The following is a 23,264-nucleotide window of genomic DNA, read 5'->3' as shown; positions in this document are numbered from 1 at the left end:
CTGGAAAGGAAATGGTGATGGTTTCTATCCCATGTTTTTTCCTATGAAACCTTAAAAGGCAAATGTCCAGTATCCTGTGACTGTGCCTTTTCCAGTGGGGAGAAAAGGAGGGCAGAACTTTTCTAAGCAGGCTGATTGTGGTCTAGCAGCAAGTATGAGTTTTGCTGTATTGCCAGCTGTGGTAACAAGAGTGAGAACTCAGCTAGGTGATGATGGGAGCAGTGACCGCAGTGTGGGAGAAACCAGAGATTTAAGTTGATGAAACAGACGAAGTTAGCCTAGATATGATGGATTGATACAGAATCTTCTTCTCCTGCCCATTCAAACCATTGACCCATTTGGATCCTGTTCCTAATGCTGGCCATGAGAGGAGCATGTTGGTTCCCATCATGGAAACGAGAATCCATCTTTCCTGCTGGTCACCAAACAACAGATCCACAAAGACATTTGATGCTCTGAGCCTGGACTGGGTTTTAACACGCTGAATGGCACAGTATTAAAATAGTGGTGGTCTTTAAAGGACAGAAGGTTGCTGTCCCATGTCTCACCGTCTCTATCTGCTTCAGAATAAGAACAGTGACTACTTCATTCTGTTGTCAGCTATATCACTAATTCCTCTCTGTAAGGAAGTTGTCTCCTTCGGTTGATGATGGCATTCAATAGTGGTAAATCCACCTATAGCCACTGCAGAAACCATTCTGGTTCAGCTGAGTTTTTTCTTACTTCTCTCCAAAGATTTTCAAAAGCATCCAGTCTGAAATCATGGCAAACATTGCTTGATTTGGAAGACCCACAAATATGACTGTCTCCATACCACACAAAATGCAGCGTGCTATTACCCACTTATTTATAACCACCTCATCTGGCCAGGGAAGGCTGAATCCATTAAAAAAAAGTCACAGACGTGAGAGGAATCTCTATAAATGTTGCTCTCTAGGAGACATAACAATAACAAATTAGGAAGTTTTTGGTCTTCAACTGGTTCAAAATAGTTTGGGTGCAAAATATTTTGGTCTTTCTGTTTTTCAGAAATCTTTTTTTATTATAAGAAGTCTTTTTTCTTATTTCATCAAAGCCAAGAAAGAAGCTCAGTTTGCAACTGAGTGCAGCTACCAGCCAACCTTCTGTTAACTGCTACTTCCAGTCTCTAGTCTCAACAGAAGCCTCCTGGACAACTTCTGCTGCCCAATTCCTTTTCCAAATCACAGTCAGTGCACAGCTTTAAATGTGCTTCTTCCTCTTGCCTTACCTTCACTTGCTGAGTTTACACTGATTAAAATGTCCATGTCAGGCTTCAGAAAATGAGTGAGACAAGTGGATTTGCTTCTCTTATTTTGTTTCTTCATTCCTTAGTTTCCCACAGCATGGTCGCTGTCAAAAACCCTACCTACTCTGGACCAATGCCAGCAGTTTATGCTGTCTGTCCAAACGGAGGCATTCAGTGAGCTGCAGTGCTAGCCAGGAAGAAAAGTTTTGTTCTGTTGCCTTGGGGTGGTGCATTACAATAGGAATTATTCCTAAAATATAATGGGCACTATGCAGGAAGCTTTCCCAAAGCAGCCAGGCAGTGCCTTGAGATGGGTCAGCTAAGTTACAGTTGAAGCAGCTTCACCAACAGGGCTACTGTGTGGCAGCCCAGCAGGGCAGATGATTATCAAAACAAAACCACATCAGACCACAAGGAAACCATAAAATACAGACATTTAGAAAATTACAGACTTGAGGGACTTGTCCCACTTGAGTTGATTTGGGGGAAAAAAAACAACAACCAGAGACAGAGGCTTGTGTTACAACAATCTAAACTTGATGTTGAAACTGTTTTGGAATAGAAGCATAGAATCATAGAATCATGGAATCAACCAGGTTGGAAGAGACCTCCAAGATCATCCAGTCCAACCTAGCACCCAGCCCTATCCAATCAACTAGACCATGGCACTAAGTGCCTCATCCAGTCTTTTCTTGAAGACCTCAAGGGACAGTGACTCCACCACCTCCCTGGGCAGCCCATTCCAATGGGAAATCACTCTCTCTGTGAAGAACTTCCTCCTAACATCCTAAGCATTACTGTAGCTGGAAAACTTGAGTATTTGATTCCTTTTGGAACTGTTTTAGTGTCCTAGAGATGCTTTCATCTCTTGTGATTCTGGTGCATGCATCCTGTTTCAGGACATGTTTGGAGCACCTGCCCTGAGGGAAGCAGACATTTGTTAGTATATGAGCTTGACTCTAGACCAGTATGAGTTTACTACACATGCACAGGCAAGTTCCCTACCCACACTTCAGACACTAAGAAGGCCTGGAATATTGGTGATTGTTTAGACTGTGTGCCTCAGGGGTGTATATAAGACTCTGTAATCTAACTGCATATCTGCTTCACCTCACAACATCACTTTTTTCAGCCTTCTGCACTTAGTGAGGGAATGGCATTGGTGGTGTCGTGTTCTTAGCTCAGAGAAAGCTGAGTGACTGCACAGAAGCTTTCACTGATCCTCATTACCTCTCATTGAAATACTGCTGCAAGCAAAGCACTGAAACACAGGAGTCATGCAATTGCTTTTCAAACCAAAAGTCACTTCGTTTTTATTCTCATCTACCAAATTCTGACAAGAGTGCATTTACTGATTTTCAGAATGGAGAAAATGAGCTAATTAGAGGAGTTTGCAGCTTCCCTTTTCCCTTACAGAAGAAAAGTATAAAGTGAAGTGTATTACAAAGTACTTATCATCTCCCCAAAGATACAGCTGTGCTTTAAAAACATGGGAAAATGTAATTCCCTAATTCAGCTTGGTAACAGCTACTTTCTCTTGGCCTTTGGCCCAGAATACGCTGGCTTCTGCAGAAACAGTGTGGCAGACTCTAAAAGAGAAAAGGAAAGTGTTGCAGGGAGGCAAACCACAACATGCTCATAATACACAGGTAAGGGTGGCTGCCCACAGGAACCCACGACAGAAACCTGCCCAGATCTGTGCAAAAAGAGTCATCCCTTGGTAGTAAACCCAGCTCAATCTTCAGGGCATTGGCACTCCTGGTCTGAGAGTGTGTTTAAACACCAGTCTGGAAAGGACCTCTTCAAGTCCTGAGAACCTGATAACTGCTGACTAAATCCAGAGAATGTCCACATCCTAACACAGAATATCCAAATGGTTGTCTTAAGAGTTTTTCTCCCCTTGCACATATCAGAAGAAACTCTGCCTATATGATGCTGCAGTGGAAGATCATAGAATCATAGAATCAACCAGGCTGGAAGAGACCTCCAAGATCATCCAGTCCAACCTAGCACCCAGCCCTAGCCAGTCAACTAGACCATGGCACTAAGTGCCTCAGCCAGGCTTTGCTTGAAGACCTCAAGGGACAGTGACTCCACCACCTCCCAGGGCAGCCCATTCCAATGCCAATCACTCTCTCTGTGAAGAAATTCCTCCTAACATCCAGCCTATACCTCCCCCAGCACAACTTAAGACTGTGTCCCCTTGTTCTATTGCTGGTTGCCTGGGAGAAGAGGCCACCCCCCACCTGGCTACAGCCTCCCTTCAGGCAATTGTAGACAGCAATGAGCTCACCCCTGAGCCTCCTCTTCTCCAGGCTAAACAACCCCAGCTCCCTCAGCCTCTCCTCATAGGGTTTGTGTTCCAGACCCTTCACCAGCTTTGTTGAGCTGCTGTAGAGCACAAGAGCCCCTGGAACTCCAGGTGAACATTTCAGAGATGACCATCACACTTTCAGCTTTTTATAGGCTCACAGAATGCATTGGGTGGGAAGGGACCCTCAAAGGTCATCTTGTCCAATCTCCCTGCAGTGAGCAGGGATATTTCTAACTTGATCAGGTTGCTCAGGGCCCCATCAAGTTTTACCCTGACGTCTCCAGAGATGAGGCATCCACCACCTCTCTGGGCAACCTGTTCCAGTATTCCACTACCCTCATTGTGAAGAATTTCCTTTTGATTTTCAACTAAAATCTGCTCTTCTCTAATTTCAAGCCATTGCCTCTCATCCTATCACCACAGGCCTTTGTAAACAGTCCCCATTCAGCCTTCCTGAAGATCCCCTTCAGATATTGAAATGTAGCTATGAGATCTCCCTGGAGCCTTCTCTTCTCCAGGCTGAACAACCCCAGCTCCCTCAGCCTGTCCTTGTAGCAGAGGTTCTCCACCCTCCTGGTCATTGTTATGGCCCTCCTCTGGACCTGCTTCATCAGGTCCATGTCCTTCTTGTGTTGAGGGCTCCAAAGCTGGATGCAGCACTGTAGATGAGATCTCAGCAGTCACCTCTCAACCTGCTCAACAGGCTTCTTTTGATGCAACCCATCATATAGTTGCCCTCTGGGCTGCAAGTGCACATTGCTGGCTCATGGAATTGTAGAACTATTTTGGTTGGAAATAAGATTGTTGATACCCAACACCAGCATGGCCACTAAACCCTGTCCCAAAGTGTCATGTCCACACGTGTTTTGAACACCTCCAGGGCCAGTGTTAACATCCCTGGCAGACATGTAGCACGGAGGGACACGGTTTAGCACTGGACTTCAGGTAGTTAGATAATTGTTGGACTCAATGGTCGTAGAGGTCTTTTCCACTTGAAACGGCTCTGTGAGTCTGTGGTCACTGTCTGGTCAGTTCCTGATTCCTGCGGTGTGGTGCGGCGGGAGGCTGGCTCCTGGTGCTGCTGCTGCTGCTGCTGCTGCTGCTTACTGAACTTGTGCTTGCTGCTTGACGACAAAGGTCGAGGTAATGAGCCTGGAGCAACAGCCATCAGTCAGGCAGGGTAAGACACGGGGTTTTGACCGCAGAAGCGGAGGTCAAGGGGCAGGGACTCCACCCCTGCCCAGGGCTGCTCCGACCCCGGCGCCAGACGGTCATTTCAGTGGCTTCCTGTCTCCGTGACGGGCCCGGTAAGGAGCAGGACAGAGCCGCGGCGGCCGGGAGAGCTGTTCGAGACTGACCCGCCGCTCCCCGAGGCGCTCCTCACCGGCGGCAGCAGGCCGTGTCCGGGCACCGAGCGCCGGCGAGGGCGGCGATAGCGAGCACCGCCCAGCCGCGGCCCCGCGCCGCCATCCCCGCGGCGGGACGTGAGGGGCGGGGGCGGTGCGCGGGGGGGAAGTGTCGTGGAGCCGCTTCCGCCCGAGGCTGCGCGGTCCCCGCGGCGCTCCCGCAGCCGCTCTGCCGGGTCGGCGACGGAAGCGGTGACTGCAGCCGGAGCCGCCAGGTAGTGGCGGCGGCAGAGCTCGGAGCGCCCGGCGCTCCCGCCGGCTGCCGGGCGGCCTGGAGGAGAGAAGGGAAGCCGCTCCCGGCCCTCCTCTGCGGAGGAGCTGCTCACCGGGTTAGCCTAGCAGGAGGAGGCGGCAGGTGTTGCTTCCAGCTGGGTCGCCGCTCGCCGGGGTTGCGGGGTGCGGAGCTGGCCCAGTCTGGCCGCAGTGGTTGCTGCAGGTGATTGTCTCTTCGAGGGCTGACGCCTCCTCAAGTGTTGTCCCCAGGCCCTCCCTGTCCCCTAGCTAGGGCCCGCCAGTGCTGATAGCCGTGTGCTGTGCTGGCTGCTCTCGGCAGCGTAGCTTAGGGGCTGTTACCGAGAGAGCTTTAAAAACAGTCGTTTAGGGGAACAGCAGGCGCTTCTCTTCCCCGCACCAGAGAACTGATACACCTGTCAACAGACGGAGAACGTCGTGAGTAGTTCTGTAGCCGGAGGGTTTGGAAGTCTTGGCCGTGACTTCTCTGCTCTTCCCCTTGTGAGGCCAAGCTGCGCAGCCGAGGCTTCAAACGCTGTCAGCAGTCTGAAGGTGTGGAGAATGATGTGGTCTGTTTTTTTCGGAAGAGCCCGTGTGCCTAATATCCACGACTAAAAATAGAGTTAGGTGTTGAGGTATTCCGGAAAGCCTGTTTGAATCTTCAGGCTTCGGAAGGTTTTTCTCTAAACCTGGGCTTTCAGCGCTGTTGTTTTGAGGCTTCTTGTGGGTGTCGTAGGCTTGGCTCTACCCCTTTGATACCCCAGCACCTGAGCTTAGCTGTTTGCTCTGGGGTGCTACCGTGAGGAGCTGTTGGCACCTGTGGTGTTTCTCAGCAGGCTGTAATTCACATTATAAGCAGTTTTCTTGTTTTAGCAGTTCTTCCAGCCTATCAGTTGCACTTTGTGAATGCTTTTCTCGCTGTCTTACTGCCGTGTTGCGGTGCAGCTGGGTAGTTTTTGTCAGAGTGCTTGAACACCTCTCTCTTTTTTTTTTTTTGCTGAATTGTTTGTTCTCAGCACTTTCTGGCTGTGTTGCTTTCTCCTGCCTTTCAGATTTTACTGTTCTGCATGCGTTTCTTAAGCTTAGGGCTTTGTTTTGAGTGCCTCCATAGCTCTGCTATGTCACTAATGCAGGAAGCCAACTGTTGACTGTTTTCAAATGATTTGCAAGGTAGACAGTGCCTGTTCACAAGTGTAGTGGTGAGCTCCACGCTGGAAAGAAGCACAGGGAACTGCTGGAAAGGGTACAGAAGAGTGCTACAAGGATGGTGAGGGGGCTGGAACATCTCTCTGAAGAAAGGCTGAGGGACTTAGGGGTTTTAAGTGTGGAGAAGATTGAGGGAGATCTCAATGCTTATATATCCTTCAAGGTTGGGTGTTGGGAGGATGGGGCCAGGCTTTTGTCAGTGGTGCCCAGTGACAGGAGAAGAGGTAAAGAAGTTTCCTCATGTTTAGATGGAGTTTCCTATATTTGAGTTTGTGTCTGTTAAGTTGAAGGTGGTGGAGGCTTGGAGCAGGCTGTTCAGAGAGGTGATGGAGTTTCCATCTCTGGAGACATTGAAAACTCGCCTGAATGCCACCCTGTGCAACCTGCTGTGGGTGATCCTGCTCTGACGGGGATGTTGGACTGAATGATTTCTTTATTCCAGCCCCTAGCATTCTGTGATTATCTAGAGACTGCTGGGAACTGACTCTCAGAGATGGTGCTTCATCACCCGTTCTGTTGGTATGTGTAAGGACACTTGAGGAGTTCATTGTGGGGTTGTTTTTCCTTCCTGGTTGTCTCATGCTTCTAAAGATTTCAGATTTGTGTCAAAATGACTCCTGCTGTGTTAGTAAGAATGAACACCCTGAAGTGTAGAGTTTGAGTTAGCTTTTCTGATGAGACCTGTTGCAGCTTTTGGTGTCCTTGAAGCAGTGGTACCCAGGTAGCAGCATGGAGCCTTTGGCAGTGGTGATATTGTTGCAGAAAGGAGTGCAGTGGGTGGAGAGTAACACAGTCCCCAGGCTTCCTTCATCTGCATCAGGATCCAGATTCCATCTTCCTGGAGAGTTTGGGGACGGTCAGTGTCAAGGGTGTTGCTTTTCTGCTGTGGCAGGCTTGTTTCATTTGTTGTTGTTCATCTGGCAGATGGATTTGTGGAGTGGCTGAAATTAATTCTGGGGCTTCTCTCCACTCTTTCAGTGAAACCAAGCCTAAAAAAATCTAAATTGTGTGGTTGGAGAAGCAGAATTATGTATGCATAATTTCTGTTAAGCAATTGCAGAGGATCTTTGGAATTAAAATGAAGTGAATTGGGTTTATTGCTTCACATGTGCTGGGATGTTCATGAGCTGATGGCTGCTCCTAGACTGGCATTTTTAGAGACCTCTGCCAATTCGCAGCAGCTGGAGGTGGCCTTTGTCTGCCTTTGGCCTTTTTGCATACATGAGGCTGTGATTTCCTTTTGGCTACATCATTGCAGGTGCTGTCTAGCAAAGATACCAAGACTTTGCAACAGAGCTGTAGGAATGGATACAGTATTTGTAAAGGTATTTGGGATCCTTAGACAGAAACTGGTTCCCTGTGTCAGTGTTTGCCACTGAAGTGACCATAAGGCAGACTCTTGTCTTCCAGAGAGGAATCTGGTCATGGCTTCAGCTTCATTTACTGCTTTCAGTTCATGGCAGATGTGTCTGATGATGGATTTGCAGAGAGTTCTAAATTTTCAGCTGCAGAAGCTCCAGTATAGCCAAACCATAGTGCTGGGTTGGGAGGAGAGGGAGGCTGAAATCTCAGGCAGTTTGTGGAGCACAGGCTTCGGAAACCTGCACTGTCTGAATACGATACAAGGCTGGAATCTGGAGGCTTAGAGGTTCCCACTGCCAGCTCTGGTGACAGAATGTGAGGGATTCATCAATTCAGTGCCTTTCCTCATCAAAGAACCAAGTATGTGTGAACTACTGCTTGTACATCTGCCCTGGAACCCTAATGATCCAGTACTAACTGCTCAGGCACGACTTCAGGGGTGGTGAAACCTTGAGTCAGATCTTGTCCAGGTCTTCCACCATTAGACCTCTCTTTTAATGCATTCCTGGCAGGTTTGTGGCTCTAACTAATCCTAGGGGACTCTGCAGCGTTAATGGCTGAGGCTTTCTGTTTGGTTTAGGGAAAAGTACTTAAAATAATTATGCTGCTAGCCTAGGTGGTTCCAAATTGTCACTCTTGCTTCTGTTCATCATCTCCTTGGATCGTAAGGCTGTAGCAGATGCGTACAGGGAAAAGCAATCTGCTGGGCAGGAGACTGCTTGTGTCTGTGCAATACAGGAGGAGACTGGCACCAAGAGCTAGCATTGCAAACTGGTTTCTTTGGAAGCAAGAGATACAGGAGTCCGAGGCTTCCAAATCCAAATTCTTCTGGCTGCAAAGCTCCTAATTGTGAGGTTGTGAGCTTGAATCTATTGCTAGAGCTGTTACTTTGTTCGTGGTTCCATTACTCCAGAGAATGTTCTGAGTATGCTGCTTGTAGTCCAGGCATTGTAGGTAGGGGAAGAGCTTTACTCTGGCTGCTAATGATTACACTCTCAGGAGTCCTTGTGTGGCAGCTCAGCCACGCCAAGGCACCATAGCTGGGTTTGAGGGATGGCATTTTTTAATCTGAATAGAATCAGGCAAATAGACCAATTGCAATCATCTGTTTCAAGTGACAAGAAATGTGCATGAAAATACAATTAAAATGTTATAGTTACTTTAATGTGAATATAATGAACTTGGAGGAATGCCTTAGGAGGAGCAGCCGAAGACTGGATTCATCTAGTTTGGAGAAGTGGAGGCTGAGGGGTGGCCTCATTGTTCTCTACAGCTTACTGAGGAGGGGAAGCAGAGGGAGGTGCTGGTCTCTTTTCTCCTGTATCCAGTGCCAGGACATGTGGGAATGGCTGACAGCTGTGCCAAGGGAGTTTTAAACTGGACATTAGGAAACATTGTGTTGTCAAACACTGAAACAGGCTTCTCAAGAGAGGTGGTCAACGCCCCAAGCATGTTGGTGTTCAAGAGGCATTTGGACAATGCCATTAAAAAGTGGCTTTAGCTTCTGGTGAGCCCTGAAGTGGTCAGGCAGTAGGCTAGGTGATCATTGTAGGTCTGTTTTGTGGACACTCTGGGGAAGAGGTGAAGGCAGTGAATAAATGTGAACTGAAAGGGATGACAAATACTCACTCTAAGCCATGGGCTTTTTCAGAAGATCCTTGCTGCAGACAGTCTGCCTCTTGGCCATGTTCTTATGGGCACACTGAATGACAATAAGAAGAGAAGCAGGTGAAGAGGCACTTTGTCTGTTCTGTACTCAGCATAGATACCTGCTTTCTGGAAAAGCCTAGTCAGGAATCTTTGCTGAGGTTGGGTCCATGCTTCACTGGTACTGTTGGGACTTTTAATGATCTGCAGGGGGGTCTGTCTGTCAGGAACTGCCCCCAAGTCTGACTGCAGAGGATTGAGGATTTCTGTTAGTCTGTAAGGGCTGTGTTGGAAGGGCTGGAAATTGCTGAGTGGGTGCCCTGTGCCTTCATGGGGCCAAGCAAAGAATGGGGCACATAGGTGCTTCCTGCAGATGAAGAGCTGGGCTCCTGAGTTCACCATCCATGTATTTACATGAGATGCCTCTTCTGCAGTGTTGAAGAAAGCTTAAAGCTTTGGACATATCAGCGGAGAAGTGGGGTTTCTTCTGGGTTTAGATCAGTATCTAAAGGGATGGAAACCTCACAACAATGAAATTCTGCAGTGTATGCCTGTGTAAACTGCTCCCACTTTGACTTGGGCAATGTGGTAGAGCATTAGGGAAAATCTCTCTTTCTTTTTGGACACAAATTCATTCTGAGATAAACTGAGTCTGTTTCAGACCTGCATTGTGGAGTCCCACAGCATTGGGAGTTGTTCCTTGAACAGATTCTAGCTAGCAGCTTGTTATTGTGGAGTTCTTACGGTCCTTGTTTGCAGTGTGCTTTGCTAAAGTTTTTGTGTATCATTGGTGTTACTAAGAAGGAATTAATGAAATCATCCCTGGAGGTTTTTAAGGCCAGGCTGGATAGGGCTCTGAGCAACCTGATCTAGTGTGAGGTGTCCCTGCCCATGGCAGGGGAGTTGGAACTGGATGATCTTTGAGGTCCCTTCCAATCCTGACAATTATTTTGTGATTCTGTGAAATGTGAGCAGAACCATTTGAGCATTGACCAAACATTTTAATAGAAGGTAATGTAACTGAATGTAAAGAATATTAACAGATGATTTGCTGACTGACAAACTCATTCCAAGTGCCAGAAGCACTGCTGTTAGTAAGGCTCAGGACTGCTGTTTAAATGTGGAGATACAAAAAAGCCTTGGTAGGATCCTGCTGTTGCTGTGCTGGTGCAGGTTCTGCTCTTGACAATAAAGGACTCAAGCTTAATATCTGGGGACTGCTGCTCTGACTGCTGGCCTCTGCAGTAGAGGAAGGGACTAAAAGACTCCTAATGTGCTTCTGACTGTGGTAGTACCTGCAAGGTGTGGGCTGTGAAGAGAAAGAGAACTTGCTGAAGTGACTGCCTTGCCTGCAGGTGTTGGTATCTGCTCACAGCCAGGGAAAGGCCACCAGAGCTATGCCTCGCTCCCAGGAGTGTAGCTGGGATTTAAAAGACCTGTTGCAGTGTTCCACCTCTCTCATGGTGCAGAACTTGTTCCTTACATCCAATCTAAATCTACTCTTCTCTCATTTCAAACCATTGCCCTAGTCCTGCCCATTGCCTAGTACCTCTGCAGCCTGCTTGTAGTCCCTTCAGGTACTGGAAGGCTGCTATTAGGTGTCTCTAGAGCCTACTCCAGGCTGAACAACCCCACCTCCCTCAGCCTGTCCTCATACCAGAGGTGCTCCAGCTCCCTGATCATTTTGGTGGCCCTCCTCTGGACCCTCTCCATCAGGTCCATGTCCTTTCTGTGCTGAGGGCTCTAGAGCTGGACACAACACTGCAGGTGAGGTCTCACCAGAGCAGAGGGGCAGAATCCCCTCTCTCCATCTCTGCCCATGCTGCTTTGGATACAGCTCAGGCTGCCATTGGCCTTCTGGGCTGCCAGTGCAGTGCCCATTGCTGGCTCCTGTAACCACCACTTTGAGAGCAGCCCTGCAAAAAAAGGGCTTGGGGTTATCTCATCATCTCCCAGCCTGGATTAATATGTAGGATTGCCCCAACCTAGGTGCAGGACCTTGCACTTTGCCTCATTGAACCTCAGGAGGTACTTCTCAGCCTAACACTCCAACTCTCCTATATCCATCCACCTATCCACACACATATGGTGTCCCAGCTGTACTGTGTGGTTGAGCAAAGTTACAACTTGGAATATATTTGATTTGGTTGTTTTTAATTACAGCAAGCAGAGTATGTAAATCCTTAATACTTTTGGTGCACACTGTTAGACAAACTCTTAGAAAGGACCAGGTGATACCGCTAGGAAATTAATTGATCAGTAAGAGGCTTCAGAATGTTTCTAGAAGGGTGAGGGTGCTGACAACCTGGCTTGCATTTGTGCGTCCCTAAGTGCATTTAAGAAGAGTTGAGGAAGTTAATTTATCCAGGTATTGTGATGTGAACCCTGTTAAACACAAGCTATAGCAGAAGGAACACATAGCAAAGCCAATCTACATGGGATATGCAGAACACTCAGAGATTAAGTTAATATCTTTATAACATACTTAAAGAATTGTTTCTTAAGAGAGAAAAAATAAAGCTAAAGCTGTTGTAAAGCCAGAAATTTTTATGTTCTAATAAACTTCTATTGTCTTCGGGTAGTAGCTATGCTTAAATTGTTTGAGTTTCAGAGAATCATAGAATCAACCAGGTTGGAAGAGACCTCCAAGATCATCCAGTCCAACCTAGCACCCAGCCCTATCCATTCAACTAGACCATGGCACTAAGTGCCTCATCCAGGCTTTTCTTGAACACCTCCAGGGACGGTGCCTCCACCACCTCCCTGGGCAGCTCATTCCTGTGGCAAATCACCTTCTCTGTGAAGAACTTCCTCCTAACGTCGAGCCTGTTTCCTCCTAGCCTAAAACACACCGTGGTCTGGTTGGTGTCTGGTGTAGAGCTCTAGGCAATAAAAAAGAGGGTTTGTTTTTTAAAGTGCCAGTTTGTTTGTGTGTCAGCACTGGAGCTCATGGAAGAAGTGCACTGGTCTCTGTTTGATCTGGCTGAGCTGGAAATGGCTGTGGAGCATCTGCAGCCAGTGGAACTGGTGAAGGATGGAACACTGGTAGGGTGTTTGTCACAGCAGAAGCTGCTGCACAGTTCTTGCTTTACAGTCCAATCCTGTTGAGTTCTAGACCCACACTTGAAATAAAAAGGTGAGGACAGGGTGAAAGACCAAGAGTTGGCAGAGCTGGAGCAGTTACCGCACCTCCTGTGCAGTGTCCTGGTGCCAGCCTGCCAGGCTGCTCTCATTAAATGCACTAGACTCGAATCTCCTAAATTACTTTGGCATTTTGGAATGCAAAAGGATTTTCTTTGTTATGTAGTGAGATGTTTTATTGTAATAATTTTCCATCTAAGTTGTGCTTTCAGCAAGATCTGTCCTGGGAAAGTGGTGATTTGGTTATAGAAGTAGCCCAATGTGCTACTTACTGTGAACAAAGGATAAGAGCTTTGTTGCTGTTTTTCCAATAACCTAATACTTTACAAATGTCCACATTAGCTGAGATGCTGCCTTCACAGAGGGCTTTCACAGAAAATTACAGCAATTACCTTAATCTTGTAATTGTGAAATGCATTGGGTTTTTATTGCCGTGGAGTGCAAGTTTAGGTATGAAATGGCTATTGTTAGAATCTTCAAGCTTTTTCTTGCTTGCTTTAGTCCATCCAGACTTGTCTTCCTTGGGAATTCTGCTGACTAAAGAGGATGTAATTGCCTGGTAATTAATGTAGTTAAAAGATACTGTTCGCTACTCTACACATGGTTTAGTCTTTGCAATCTGAGCCTTCTGCTTCTGTTTTCAGTGTTGCCAAGAGAGGATCACTTCTGCATAGGATTTTTTTGGATACATTTCAGTCATTCTCGTTTTAAACGGTGCTGATTTCAAAAGGCAATAAGCTGTGTGAGTGTTTAAGATCCTTGTTAACAAATTCCATGAATTCCCAAGTACTATATCCATGTATCAATAAATAACTGTGCACTGCAGCCGTTCTGTTCTCCATGCATGCTGCTTAGGATGACTGCCTGGTAGGCATGCATTAATTTCCAGTTTAAGAAAGGTTTTGGGGGATATACCACAGTGTGTTTTAAAATCAGTTCCATTGGTTTCTTTGAGACTGGGAAGCTGTGGAGCATTTTGACTTGGGTAGAGTGATGAATGGAGGCTGGTCTGTGTGTACTGCCTGCACCTCATCAACATTGTGCATCCAGTCCTGCTGCCAGCCTGGGCATACTCATGGCCTCTGAGTTACCTAGCCTCTGTGTGTGCTGGTGTAACATGGGCATGGAGCTCCTTACTCCTTGAACACCACTCTGTCACCAGTGTCACCGTTGCTGCTGTAGGAGGCAGAGGTGTTCTGATGGGTGTCTGCTTACTTGTTTGTTCTGTTTGTGGCAGGAGCTGCTTGCTGAAGCTTGCTGTATGCTGATATTTTAACTGCTGACAGAATTGAGGAGAAGTTGTGCAGATCTTGGTTAAAAACAAACATCTGTTTTGTGTTCTGGGGCATGCCTGACATGCTCCCTGCCTTGCTTTGTAGGTTAGCTGGGGAAGGAGATAAAATGGAATGGGATATAAGATGGGTGGAGAATCTCACTGGTGGTTTCTTGGCTCTTTGAGGCTGGGGCAAGTTTAACTCCTCTTGAATGAAAAATAAGTTTTGAGTCATTAACTGATAAGTGATATTCTTGGTATCAGTGCTCTCATCATCCTTAGCACTTAAATGAACTGGTGAATGCTGGATAGGAGACTTCCAGAAGACACCTTTCTGAAATGCCTGCAGTAGAGCCAACCCAACCCTATCAAACACTTTGGGACTGGAGAAGAGTGTCCTAGGAGTGTGCAGTTGCTATGAAGTGTCAGTGTGGAGAAAGAAATGTTTTTTTGGCATCGTGTTCTGGTTGGAAGGAAAGGGACTGAAGTGTCAAGGCTCAATCCTATCATCTCTGTGCACTGATCCATGATCACCTGCTGCCAGCTTCCTCCGCACACTGCAATCAGCTTTTGCCATGGGAAGCAAACACAGTGTCCTTGATGGCAAGAGAGGACATTGTTCACCTCTGTTTGGTCAGAGAGCATGTGCTGAAAGCTTTGCTGTGTGCCATGTGTAGGAGAAGAGCAGACGTGCAAGAGTGGAGGCAAGCTCATGTCCACAGCCCTCCCAGCAGTGATGCTGACTGCTGCAGAGGAGATGGACAGTTTCTTCTGCTGCTTGGAGGGCTGGGAGTTGGGCAGTGTGCAGCCTCTCCAGTTTGTTTTGTAAGAGTCATATGGAAATTAATTTAAAATCATGTCTTGCTTCCCCATGAACTGTAGGGGAGCATGAGAAGTCAAATTCATCTGCTTGATGTGTGAACAAAAAGGCATCAAGACTTCAAGTGTTAGCAAGGGGAAGGAGAGGATGATGCGTTCTGCTTTGTGTGGGAGGGAGCAAGTCTTGGGCTTTCTGCTTCTGACAGTGCTTGCAAAACAAAGGGTTCCAGTTTTGTAATGAGCACTCTTGGCTTATTTCATTGTTTGGATTAAACCTTTGTGGGATCTGGTTCGGGGTGGGGGAAATGAGAATATTACAGCTGTGATTGAAGCTGTTGCAAGATTGAGGCATGGAAATCACATAAGACTTGAAAATACGAGCTGTAATTCTTACTCTTTCAGATAGCAGCTTCTCAGGTCAGAGAAACAGGTTAACAGCTTTTTCTTGCCTCAAGTTAACCCCATGTTCTGTGAAAGGCAAGGTTTGGAGTATGCTGAGGAAAGGAGTTTTGTTAGTTGGAGAATTGAGTCTTCCTCTCTGCTGGAAATGTAGGAGTAACAAAAGAGTGCTATTGACTTTGGTTCGGTAGCATTGCTGGCACATCCTGGCTTTCCTAATCATTAGAGCTGTGCTAAGTGGCCTTTTTAAATTAAACTTAAAATGTGTGAGTGCCTACCTGACAGCTTTTCTAACAGAGGCAGAAGAATATTCTGTAAGCTGCCAGTCTTGCAAACTCTCCAGACATCAGCTGAAGAGAAGCAACAACCCTTCAGAAGACTTTACTGCCAGGCTCACCGAGTATCCCTTAGACTTGGACCTTTACTGTTCTGTTTGCAAGTAGGGGAGAGAAAGTCTCATTTAAATGCTTAGCAAGGCAATCTACTGATTTAAGCTTTATTTCTATTTATTGGTTTTATTTTTAATGAAATACTGTTTTTTTTCTGGTCAAAGTAGTGTAGGTTTTTAGATTCAGTGATTTGCTCAGCACCAGATTCTCCTAGGCAGTGTGTCATGCCCCAAATCTAGTGGTATTAGAAGAGGACCTCCAAGTTCTGAAACAAAATTCTTGTGCAATGGATTTTGCAGATTTTTTGTCTTTACACCTCTTTTTGTGGAAGGTCAGACTTTTTGCTGGTATTAGCTCAGGGCTTTTCAGGTGAGAGCAACTTGTAAAGAATATTTGTATTCTCATTTCTTTTGTAAGGACTACATTTAGGTAAAGAGGAAATTTCCTTCTATTTGTGCCTCTGTGCAGCTGTTGAAGATTTTGCTGCTCTGTGCTTATAAAAGGTGCATTTATTGGTGTTCAGTTGTGTGCTGGGATTCATTGGTGTTCTAAAAATGTTTTTAAATAAGAGTGGGGAAGACAGGGGAATCTTGCAGGCTGCATGAGGTCACAGAATCACAGAAGGTCAGGGGCTGGAAGAGACCTCAAAAGATCATCCAGTCCAACCCTGCTGTCAGATCACACAGGAATGCACCAGGCAGGTCTTGAATATCTCCAGAAAGGGAGACTCCATAACTCCCCTGGGCAGCCTGTTCCAGTGTTCTGTCACCCTCACAGTGAAAACATTTTTCCTCATGTTTCCATGGAACTTCCTATGCCTCAACTTCCACCCATTGCACCTTGTCCTGTCTTTGGGCATCAGTGAGTGTAGCCTGGCTCCGTGCTCTTGGCACTCACTCTTTACATATTGATAAGCATTAATGAGGTCACCTCTCAGTCTCCTCTTCTCCAAGCTGAAGAGCCCCAGCTCACTCAGTCTCTCCTCCTAAAAGAGATGTTCCTGTTGTGTGAAACCCTTCTAAAGGCTACTGCTTTTGCTGCTCCTGGTGGGGTCTGCTGGTGGGATTACAACATTGCTTCTCCTTTTTTCTCAGCTTATGTTTTTCTGTCTTGTTCCTTGTGAGTGGCTCCTGCTCTTCTTGTATTCATGGTTCAAAGGCATGATTTTGGTGTGCCTGACACAAGTCTGCACTCTACAAAGTTCTCTCTGACCTCTCTTAAGCTGATGGTCAGGCTGTGGTGACTCCATCATCAGCTGGGAAGCTTGCAAACCCCTCAGCTCTGAACTACCTGTTTGAACATATATTGATCCTGCTTTTTATCAGCCAGAAAGAAGGGGTTCTTGAGCATTCTGAGCTGAAGGCAGTGTTGACTGTGTCTTGAGCAGGGGTTTGGCTTGGGTGACCTGCTGGCCTGAAATGTTGTGCGATTTGAGGAACACAAACATGTCGATGACATCTCCTGAAAATGCAGAGCCCTGCCTGTTCATGATCCAGGATAACTTCCCTTCCTTCCACAAGAGTCTGGCTGCTCAAGCCCCGTGGGATACAAGTGACTTGGAGTGTAATGTTTGGGAATGGCCCTGAGCTGGATGCACTCCTGTGTCTTTTCCAGTTTCAGTTTCTATGAATCGACAATACTGAGTTTATCTTCCCCTTGCCCGTTTTTACAGTTACATCATTCTAGTATCAGACATATTTTAAGGGCCCACATTTAGCCATGGTGAGACTGTGGGAGCTGTTCCAGGTTTTTATGCTATTTTTTAAGCCCTTCTGCAGATTGTCAGCACTTAATGTGCTCTTTCCTCTTCAGTGCCACAAGGAATGTTCCTAGTCTGTGAGGAAAGAAAAGTCTGATTACTCCTTTTGGATTAAAACTTGCTGCTTCCCAGCTCTCTGTGTGATGTTGGACTGGTTCTGCTCTTTATTTGTACCAGAAATACACTTCTGTTTTTTTTCCCAGCAAAACAAGGTGTGGAATTCAGAAGTTCTGTATTTGGCCATATTTTTAGCACTGTTATCAAGGTGGTACATGATTGAATCATTTCTTAGAGTTAAATGGCCGTCTGCTGTTCAGGGCTATCAAGGAATCCTAACTTAAAAATAGGATGGATTATTTTTTCTAAACAGCTCTGAAACCTTTGCTGTGGTCCCATTCCCTTCTCCTTGCACAAAGCACCCTCTTTTTATGCAAGATGAAGGCTCTTGTTGCAGAGACACCTAGCAAGAGCTCTTGCACTAGCGCTGGAGAGAGCAGCTCAGCCTGTGACTGTTCAGTGTCCCTTCAGACTGAATCCCTGTTTTCTGTCCTTGTTTGCTGCCTGCTTTCTGGAACACCTCTGCCGTGAGGACAGGCTGAGGGAGCTGGGCTTGTTCAGCCTGGGGAAGAGAAGGCTCCAAGAGGCCCTTAGAGCTGCCTTCCAGTACCTGAAGGGATCCTCCAGGAGAGCTGCGGGAGGGACTTTTCCTGAGGGTGTCTAGAGACAGGACAATGGGGAATGGTTTGAAGCTGATGGAGAGCAGGGTTGGACTGGATCTGAGGAAGAAGTTCTTCAGTGTGAGGGTGGTGAGACTCTGGATTAGGCTGCCCAGGGAGGTTGTGGCTGCCTCCTGTCTGGGGGTGTTGAAGGCCAGATTGGATGAGGCCTTGAGCAGCTGAGTCTAGTTGAGAGGTGTCCCTGCCAATGGTAGGAAGTTTGCAGTATCACAGTATCACCAAGGTTGGAAGAGACCTCACAGATCACCAAGTCCAACCCTTTACCACAGAGCTCAAGGCTAGACCATGGCACCAAGTGCCACATCCAATCCTGCCTTGAACAGCCCCAGGGATGGCGACTCCACCACCTCCCCGGGCAGCCCATTCCAGTGTCCAATGACTCTCTCAGTGAAGAACTTTCTCCTCACCTCAAGCCTAAATCTCCCCTGGTGTAGCTTGAGGCTGTGTCCTCTCGTTCTGGTGCTGGCCACATGAGAGAAGAGAGCAACCTCCCCCTGGCCACAACCACCCCTCAGGTAGTTGTAGACAGCAATAAGGTCACCCCTGAGCCTCCTCTTCTCCCGGCTAAACAATCCCAGCTCCCTCAGCCTCTCCTCGTAGGGCTGTGCTCAAGGCCTCTCACCAGCCTCGTCGCCCTTCTCTGGACACACTCAAGCATCTCAATGTCCCTCCTAAACTGGGGGGCCCAGAACTGAACACAGTACTCAAGGTATGGTCTAACCAGTGCAGAGTACAGGGGCAGAATGACCTCCCTGCCCCTGCTGACCACACCATTCCTGATGCAGGCCAGGAGATCTCTTCCAGCCTGTGAGACTGTAGGATTCTGATAGGTTTGTTATTTTCCTCCAGCATGCCAAGCATGTGAACAGATCAGGAGGTGGTTTTGGCGGGCAGCAGTGGTGGCTTTATCTCTGCACAGGAGCAGATGTATGCTGATGGTGTCTGTTAGACAGCAAACGGCCCTGAGCTTACTGAGAGTTTCTGGGCAGAGAATTCTGGTGGGCTCTCGGAAGAGCTGGAAGTTGCCAGATGAACAGGGAGGTGTGAAAGTCCCCTCCTACTGCTAAGGCTGCCCTGGAGTCTGTTGGGTTTTTATCCCATGTGAACAACAGGTAGAATACTCCCTGGATCAGCTGTGCTGTCCCAGCTGTGCCATGTCTGCGTTGCAGGGCAGTGAGGCAGGCTGGTGGTCGTGATCAGAAATGTCACAGAAGTGACAGATGCAGTTACAGGTTGTTCTTCATTTGTTCTTCTGCTCTCCATTCTTTCTCTCTCAGGAGTCTCCTCTGGTTGGTGCACACCTAGGTTCTGTTAGGCTGCCTTGCAAAGGTTGATGTTGGCTTCTTGGAAGCTCTTGTTAATATTGAACTGTCCTTTCTGTCCTTTCCTGCCTTCTGCCCGTGCTGTACCTGGTGATAAATGACAGCAGTTCGTTGCTGCTTAGGAGTTTGTAATATTTTGTAGCTGTTTTTGTTTGCCTTATGCACTTGCAAATTTTTTTAAAGGGCTGTACATTCCAGTGTGTCTTTCCAAAACTGCTGTAATTCCTTTTGTGCTCCTCTGAACTTGTTCCCCTTGGTGCTTTTCAAACACAAGGCTGAATGTGCTTTCTCTAATTCTGAGATCACAGAAATCTTCATCTGCTGTGGTCCTTTGGAGTGACTTTGGGCTGAGCTTGTACGAGCTGTTGGTGTGATCCATGGTGTGTAGGTAGATGCCTGTTTGCCTGTCTGAAGCCTCTCTGTGGCTGACTGGAATGTTCTGATTGCTGCCTGAATGCTGCCTTCTGCATACCTCTGTGTGATGGTTTGGGAGTTCCCTGCCCCCCTGCTCTTCTGAAATCACCCAGACTAGACTCAGCCAGCTGGAAGTTAAGGAGTGAAGCTTTATATTCACAGCTTAGCACAGTATGCAAGCAGATGTTTACAATATGTCACAAATATATACAGCTATAGACAGAAGTACACAAGTTAAAGGTAATACAGAAACACAACAGCCCTCCCAGAAATCAGAGTCCCCAGGAAGGGCTCCCAGCCACCCTTCCACCTTCTTTCCACCCCTCTACCTTATCCCAGAGTATGCTTTATGGTCAAGGTGAGCTGTGAGGATTGGCAAGGAGAAGCTAGAAGCAGAATTAGTTGGGTTACACAGCAAAGACCCAGGGAGGAAGCACAGACTCCAAGAGACAGAGACACTCACACTCTGTCTTACCTATACTTGTGTTCTTGGTTTTACACATCTCAGCAAGTCTATGAGTGAGGTAGACATCACCATTGTTTCCTTTTCACAGCCTATAATCTATTTCCTCTCATTCAAATGTTCCAGTTGGCCTCAAACTAGCACACTGTAGAAGTCACCAGTATGGTTTGGATGTCTGTTCATAGCCAGCAGTGTGACAGCAGTGACACTCTCACCTTGTTAACTCTGCTGTCTACTTCAGCTAGGCTGTTCAGCTCTACAGCTCCCACAGCACTTGCTTGTGTCTGCATGGCTTTAGTGTTTGGAGCTCTGTGTTTCAAACTCTGAATAGTAATAGGCTGTGTGAGGGTAACACTGATGAGAAAGTACCCAGCTGCCTTCCTTCTCTCTCACAAAATAAGCCAGCACCAACCCAACAAAGCTCCTCTGAGTCTCTCCAAATGTATTTACATCACACACAGATCTTGGGCAGTGCACTGACTTAAGTCTCTGCTTACACAGATTGAACCAAGCCTGTTTGGAAGGGATTTTTAACGATGTTTGTCAAAAAGGACTTGAAAATTCCTAAGTCAGACTTGGGAAGATGTGTGTGTTTGGGTTCAGTTTTTTTTCTTGATGGGGATTTTCAGCAGTGGGTATAAACTGAGTGTCCCCTTCTGGCACTTCAGCATTTCCTTGAGAGATTTGCTTCAAAGCCATTGAATTCTGGTGTTTCTGAGCATGTACTTGCACAGTGATACAAGTTTCTCCAACCTGTGGTGTATTCTAACTGAAGAGAATTTTCTTTACAGAATTCAGGCCTTCTCGAAAGCCCTTGGAGGTTTTTTTTGATCACCTTTCACACACCTATCAGAAATGTTGTCATGATTTTCTAATACATCTGATGCCCTTCTTTAGCCAGCCATGTATATCCTGAGTTCCTGTCATTAGCTGAGTGAAGTATCCTGTATTTTTGTAAAAGGAATTGCAGTTCAACTAGAAATAGATAACAATTTGGGCTACAACTCAAAAATGCTGCTCAGTTTGTAAAATCTAAATCAACCCCTCCACAAGCCTAGGGAAGGACCTCTGTGGTAGCAGAAATATGTCCAGAAATTCACCACAGGCTTTTTCTGCTGCAATTTGTGCTGATGCTGCCAGACAGTGAAGGAGAGATGGGAAAGGCAGGAAATAATTTGAATTTAATCACAGTGCTGATTTGGAAAAGCAGCTTCACAATGAAAAACATTTGGCTGTCTTCACTTGTAGGCACAGAACTCTGCTGTAGAGGGTTGAGTTGTGTTGGGTTGACTTTGTTGCTGCTGCAGAAGACTCCTCACTGTGGAACCTGCTGGACAGCAATCCTGCTGCTAGATCTGTAGCCAGCCTGGGTTATTTACTGCTTTCAGGACCATGTGCTGAGGTGCTAGGAACTTGAGTGCTATATCAGAAAGCAATACATTTTAAAACAATACATTGTTTCACTGTCTTGGAAAGCTTTTTCTACAGTCTGATTTCCACAAGATGTTTGACAATCTTGGTAGAATCGTGGAATTGCTTCAGTTGGAAAAGCCTTCCAAGATCATAGAGTCCCAACATCACCATGGCCATTAAACCATGTCCCAAAGTGCCATGTCCACACATTTCTTGGACACCTTCAGGGATGGTGACTTTACCTCCCTGGGTAGCCTGTTCCAATCCCTGACCACTCTTGCAGCAAAGAATTTTTCCCTGATGTCCATCCTAACTCTCCCCTGGCACAATTTTGGCCCATTTCCTTTCCTCCTATCACCTGATACTAGGAAGAAGAGACCAGCCCCCATCTCTCTGCAACCTCCTTTCAGCTAGCTGTAGAGAGCAATGAGATCTCCCCTCAGCCTCCTCTTCCTCAGACTAAACAACCACAGGTCCCTCAGGTGCTCTTCACTGGACCTATTGTTCACACCCCTCACCAGCTTTGATGCTCTTCTCTAGACCTGCCCCAGCCCCTCAATGTCCTTCTTAGACTGAGGGGTGCAAATTTGAACCCAGCATTTGAGGTGTGGCATTGCCAGTGCTGAGTACAGGGGCATGATCCCTGCCCTGTTCCTGTTGGCCACACCATTGCTGGTCCAGAGAAGGGTGCTGTTGGCCTTTTTGGCCACTTCAGCTTGACCAGTGCTTATTTTTCCCTTGAAGACATTCAAATTCCATTGTGAAATACCCAGTTGTTTTGATGATCAATTAAATAGTGCTTCTCTAAGAGAAACCTTCTGGTGCTATGTGAGAAAGCTTTTATGCTGGCCCCTTGACCTCTGGGGGAACTTGGCAGTTAGGAGAAGTTCAAGTGAGCTGTGGAGATGAGTGCTTGGGTGAAAGGATGAGTACTCATTTGTGAATGAGAACAACGTGATGAAGTTAGGAGGAGCACATTGATGAGCCAGGTGGCATCCAGATGGAGATTTAATCTGAAATGAAAAGACCTGGCTCAGTTTGGCTTTGGGCTCCCAGCTGACCACAAAATCATCAGGAGTGACCAATAAATGCTTCCATTACCCTGCAGCGTAGTGCATGGTGTGAGCACACCATGGGGCTTCTGGGCTTGGGCACAGTGATTGCTTCTGTCCAAGCCTCTCCTTGGAGGCTCACACCATGCCTGTTGTGTGCTATGTTGTGAGTAAAGGGAGTGTAACAACTCAGCAGGCCTGGGTTTGCTTTGGAATCAGGATCTCCACTTTCTTCCAGGGCTGGCTGAAAGATGGACGACGATGACTTCGGAGGATTTGAGGTATGCCACTTCAGTGACTTCATTTTGAAGCGCAACTGTTTCTATCTGTATAACAATTGTAGCATGTGGTGAAGCCTTTAACACTTTTCGGTGTGTGTTTGCAGGCTGCGGAGAGTTACGAGTTTGGAGATGGTGAGAAGCAGACAACATCCCCTGCTATTGCCTGGGCAGCGTTTCCTGCAGGTATTGATAACCTCCCTGAGAAAACTGCTGGTGTTTGGCTGACCTGTGATCACTGCCAGTGTTAGCACCCAGAAGAGCAGCAGACAGTGATGAAAACCTGGCACATTTGTTCATTGTGCTGGAGGCCTTGCAAGGGGCTCAGCTGTTGTGTTCAGATGGTGATTTTCTGTTTTCTCTTCATGAGAA

The 23,264-nt window shown here is 46.9% G+C and overlaps 1 protein-coding gene across 5 annotated transcripts in view; it reads left to right on the top strand.

Annotated features, from left to right (window-relative positions):
- Positions 1-5,103: 5,103 nt before the first annotated feature.
- Positions 5,104-23,264, top strand: part of CCDC91 (coiled-coil domain containing 91) — a 106,403-nt gene continuing 88,242 nt past the window's right edge. For 2 of the 5 annotated variants that reach the window (XR_010302070.1, XM_064142275.1), the window contains exons 1-3: positions 5,104-5,423; positions 22,853-22,895; positions 23,000-23,078. Coding sequence is in view for 4 of the 5 variants with exons in the window: in XM_064142275.1 (XP_063998345.1) it covers positions 22,866-22,895; positions 23,000-23,078 (109 nt within the window). In the remaining variant the exon portion in view is untranslated. Of the gene's footprint in view, positions 5,424-5,445; positions 5,771-22,852; positions 22,896-22,999; positions 23,079-23,264 lie in introns of those variants that run through there. The other 3 variants (XM_064142272.1, XM_064142274.1, XM_064142273.1) reach the window with 3 other exon arrangements.

This window comes from Pogoniulus pusillus, chromosome 4 (genome assembly GCF_015220805.1).
Source record: "Pogoniulus pusillus isolate bPogPus1 chromosome 4, bPogPus1.pri, whole genome shotgun sequence".
NCBI classification, from domain to species: domain Eukaryota; kingdom Metazoa; phylum Chordata; class Aves; order Piciformes; family Lybiidae; genus Pogoniulus; species Pogoniulus pusillus.
Note: the sequence above shows the minus strand (reverse complement) of the source record. Positions and strands in the feature narration are given on the sequence as shown.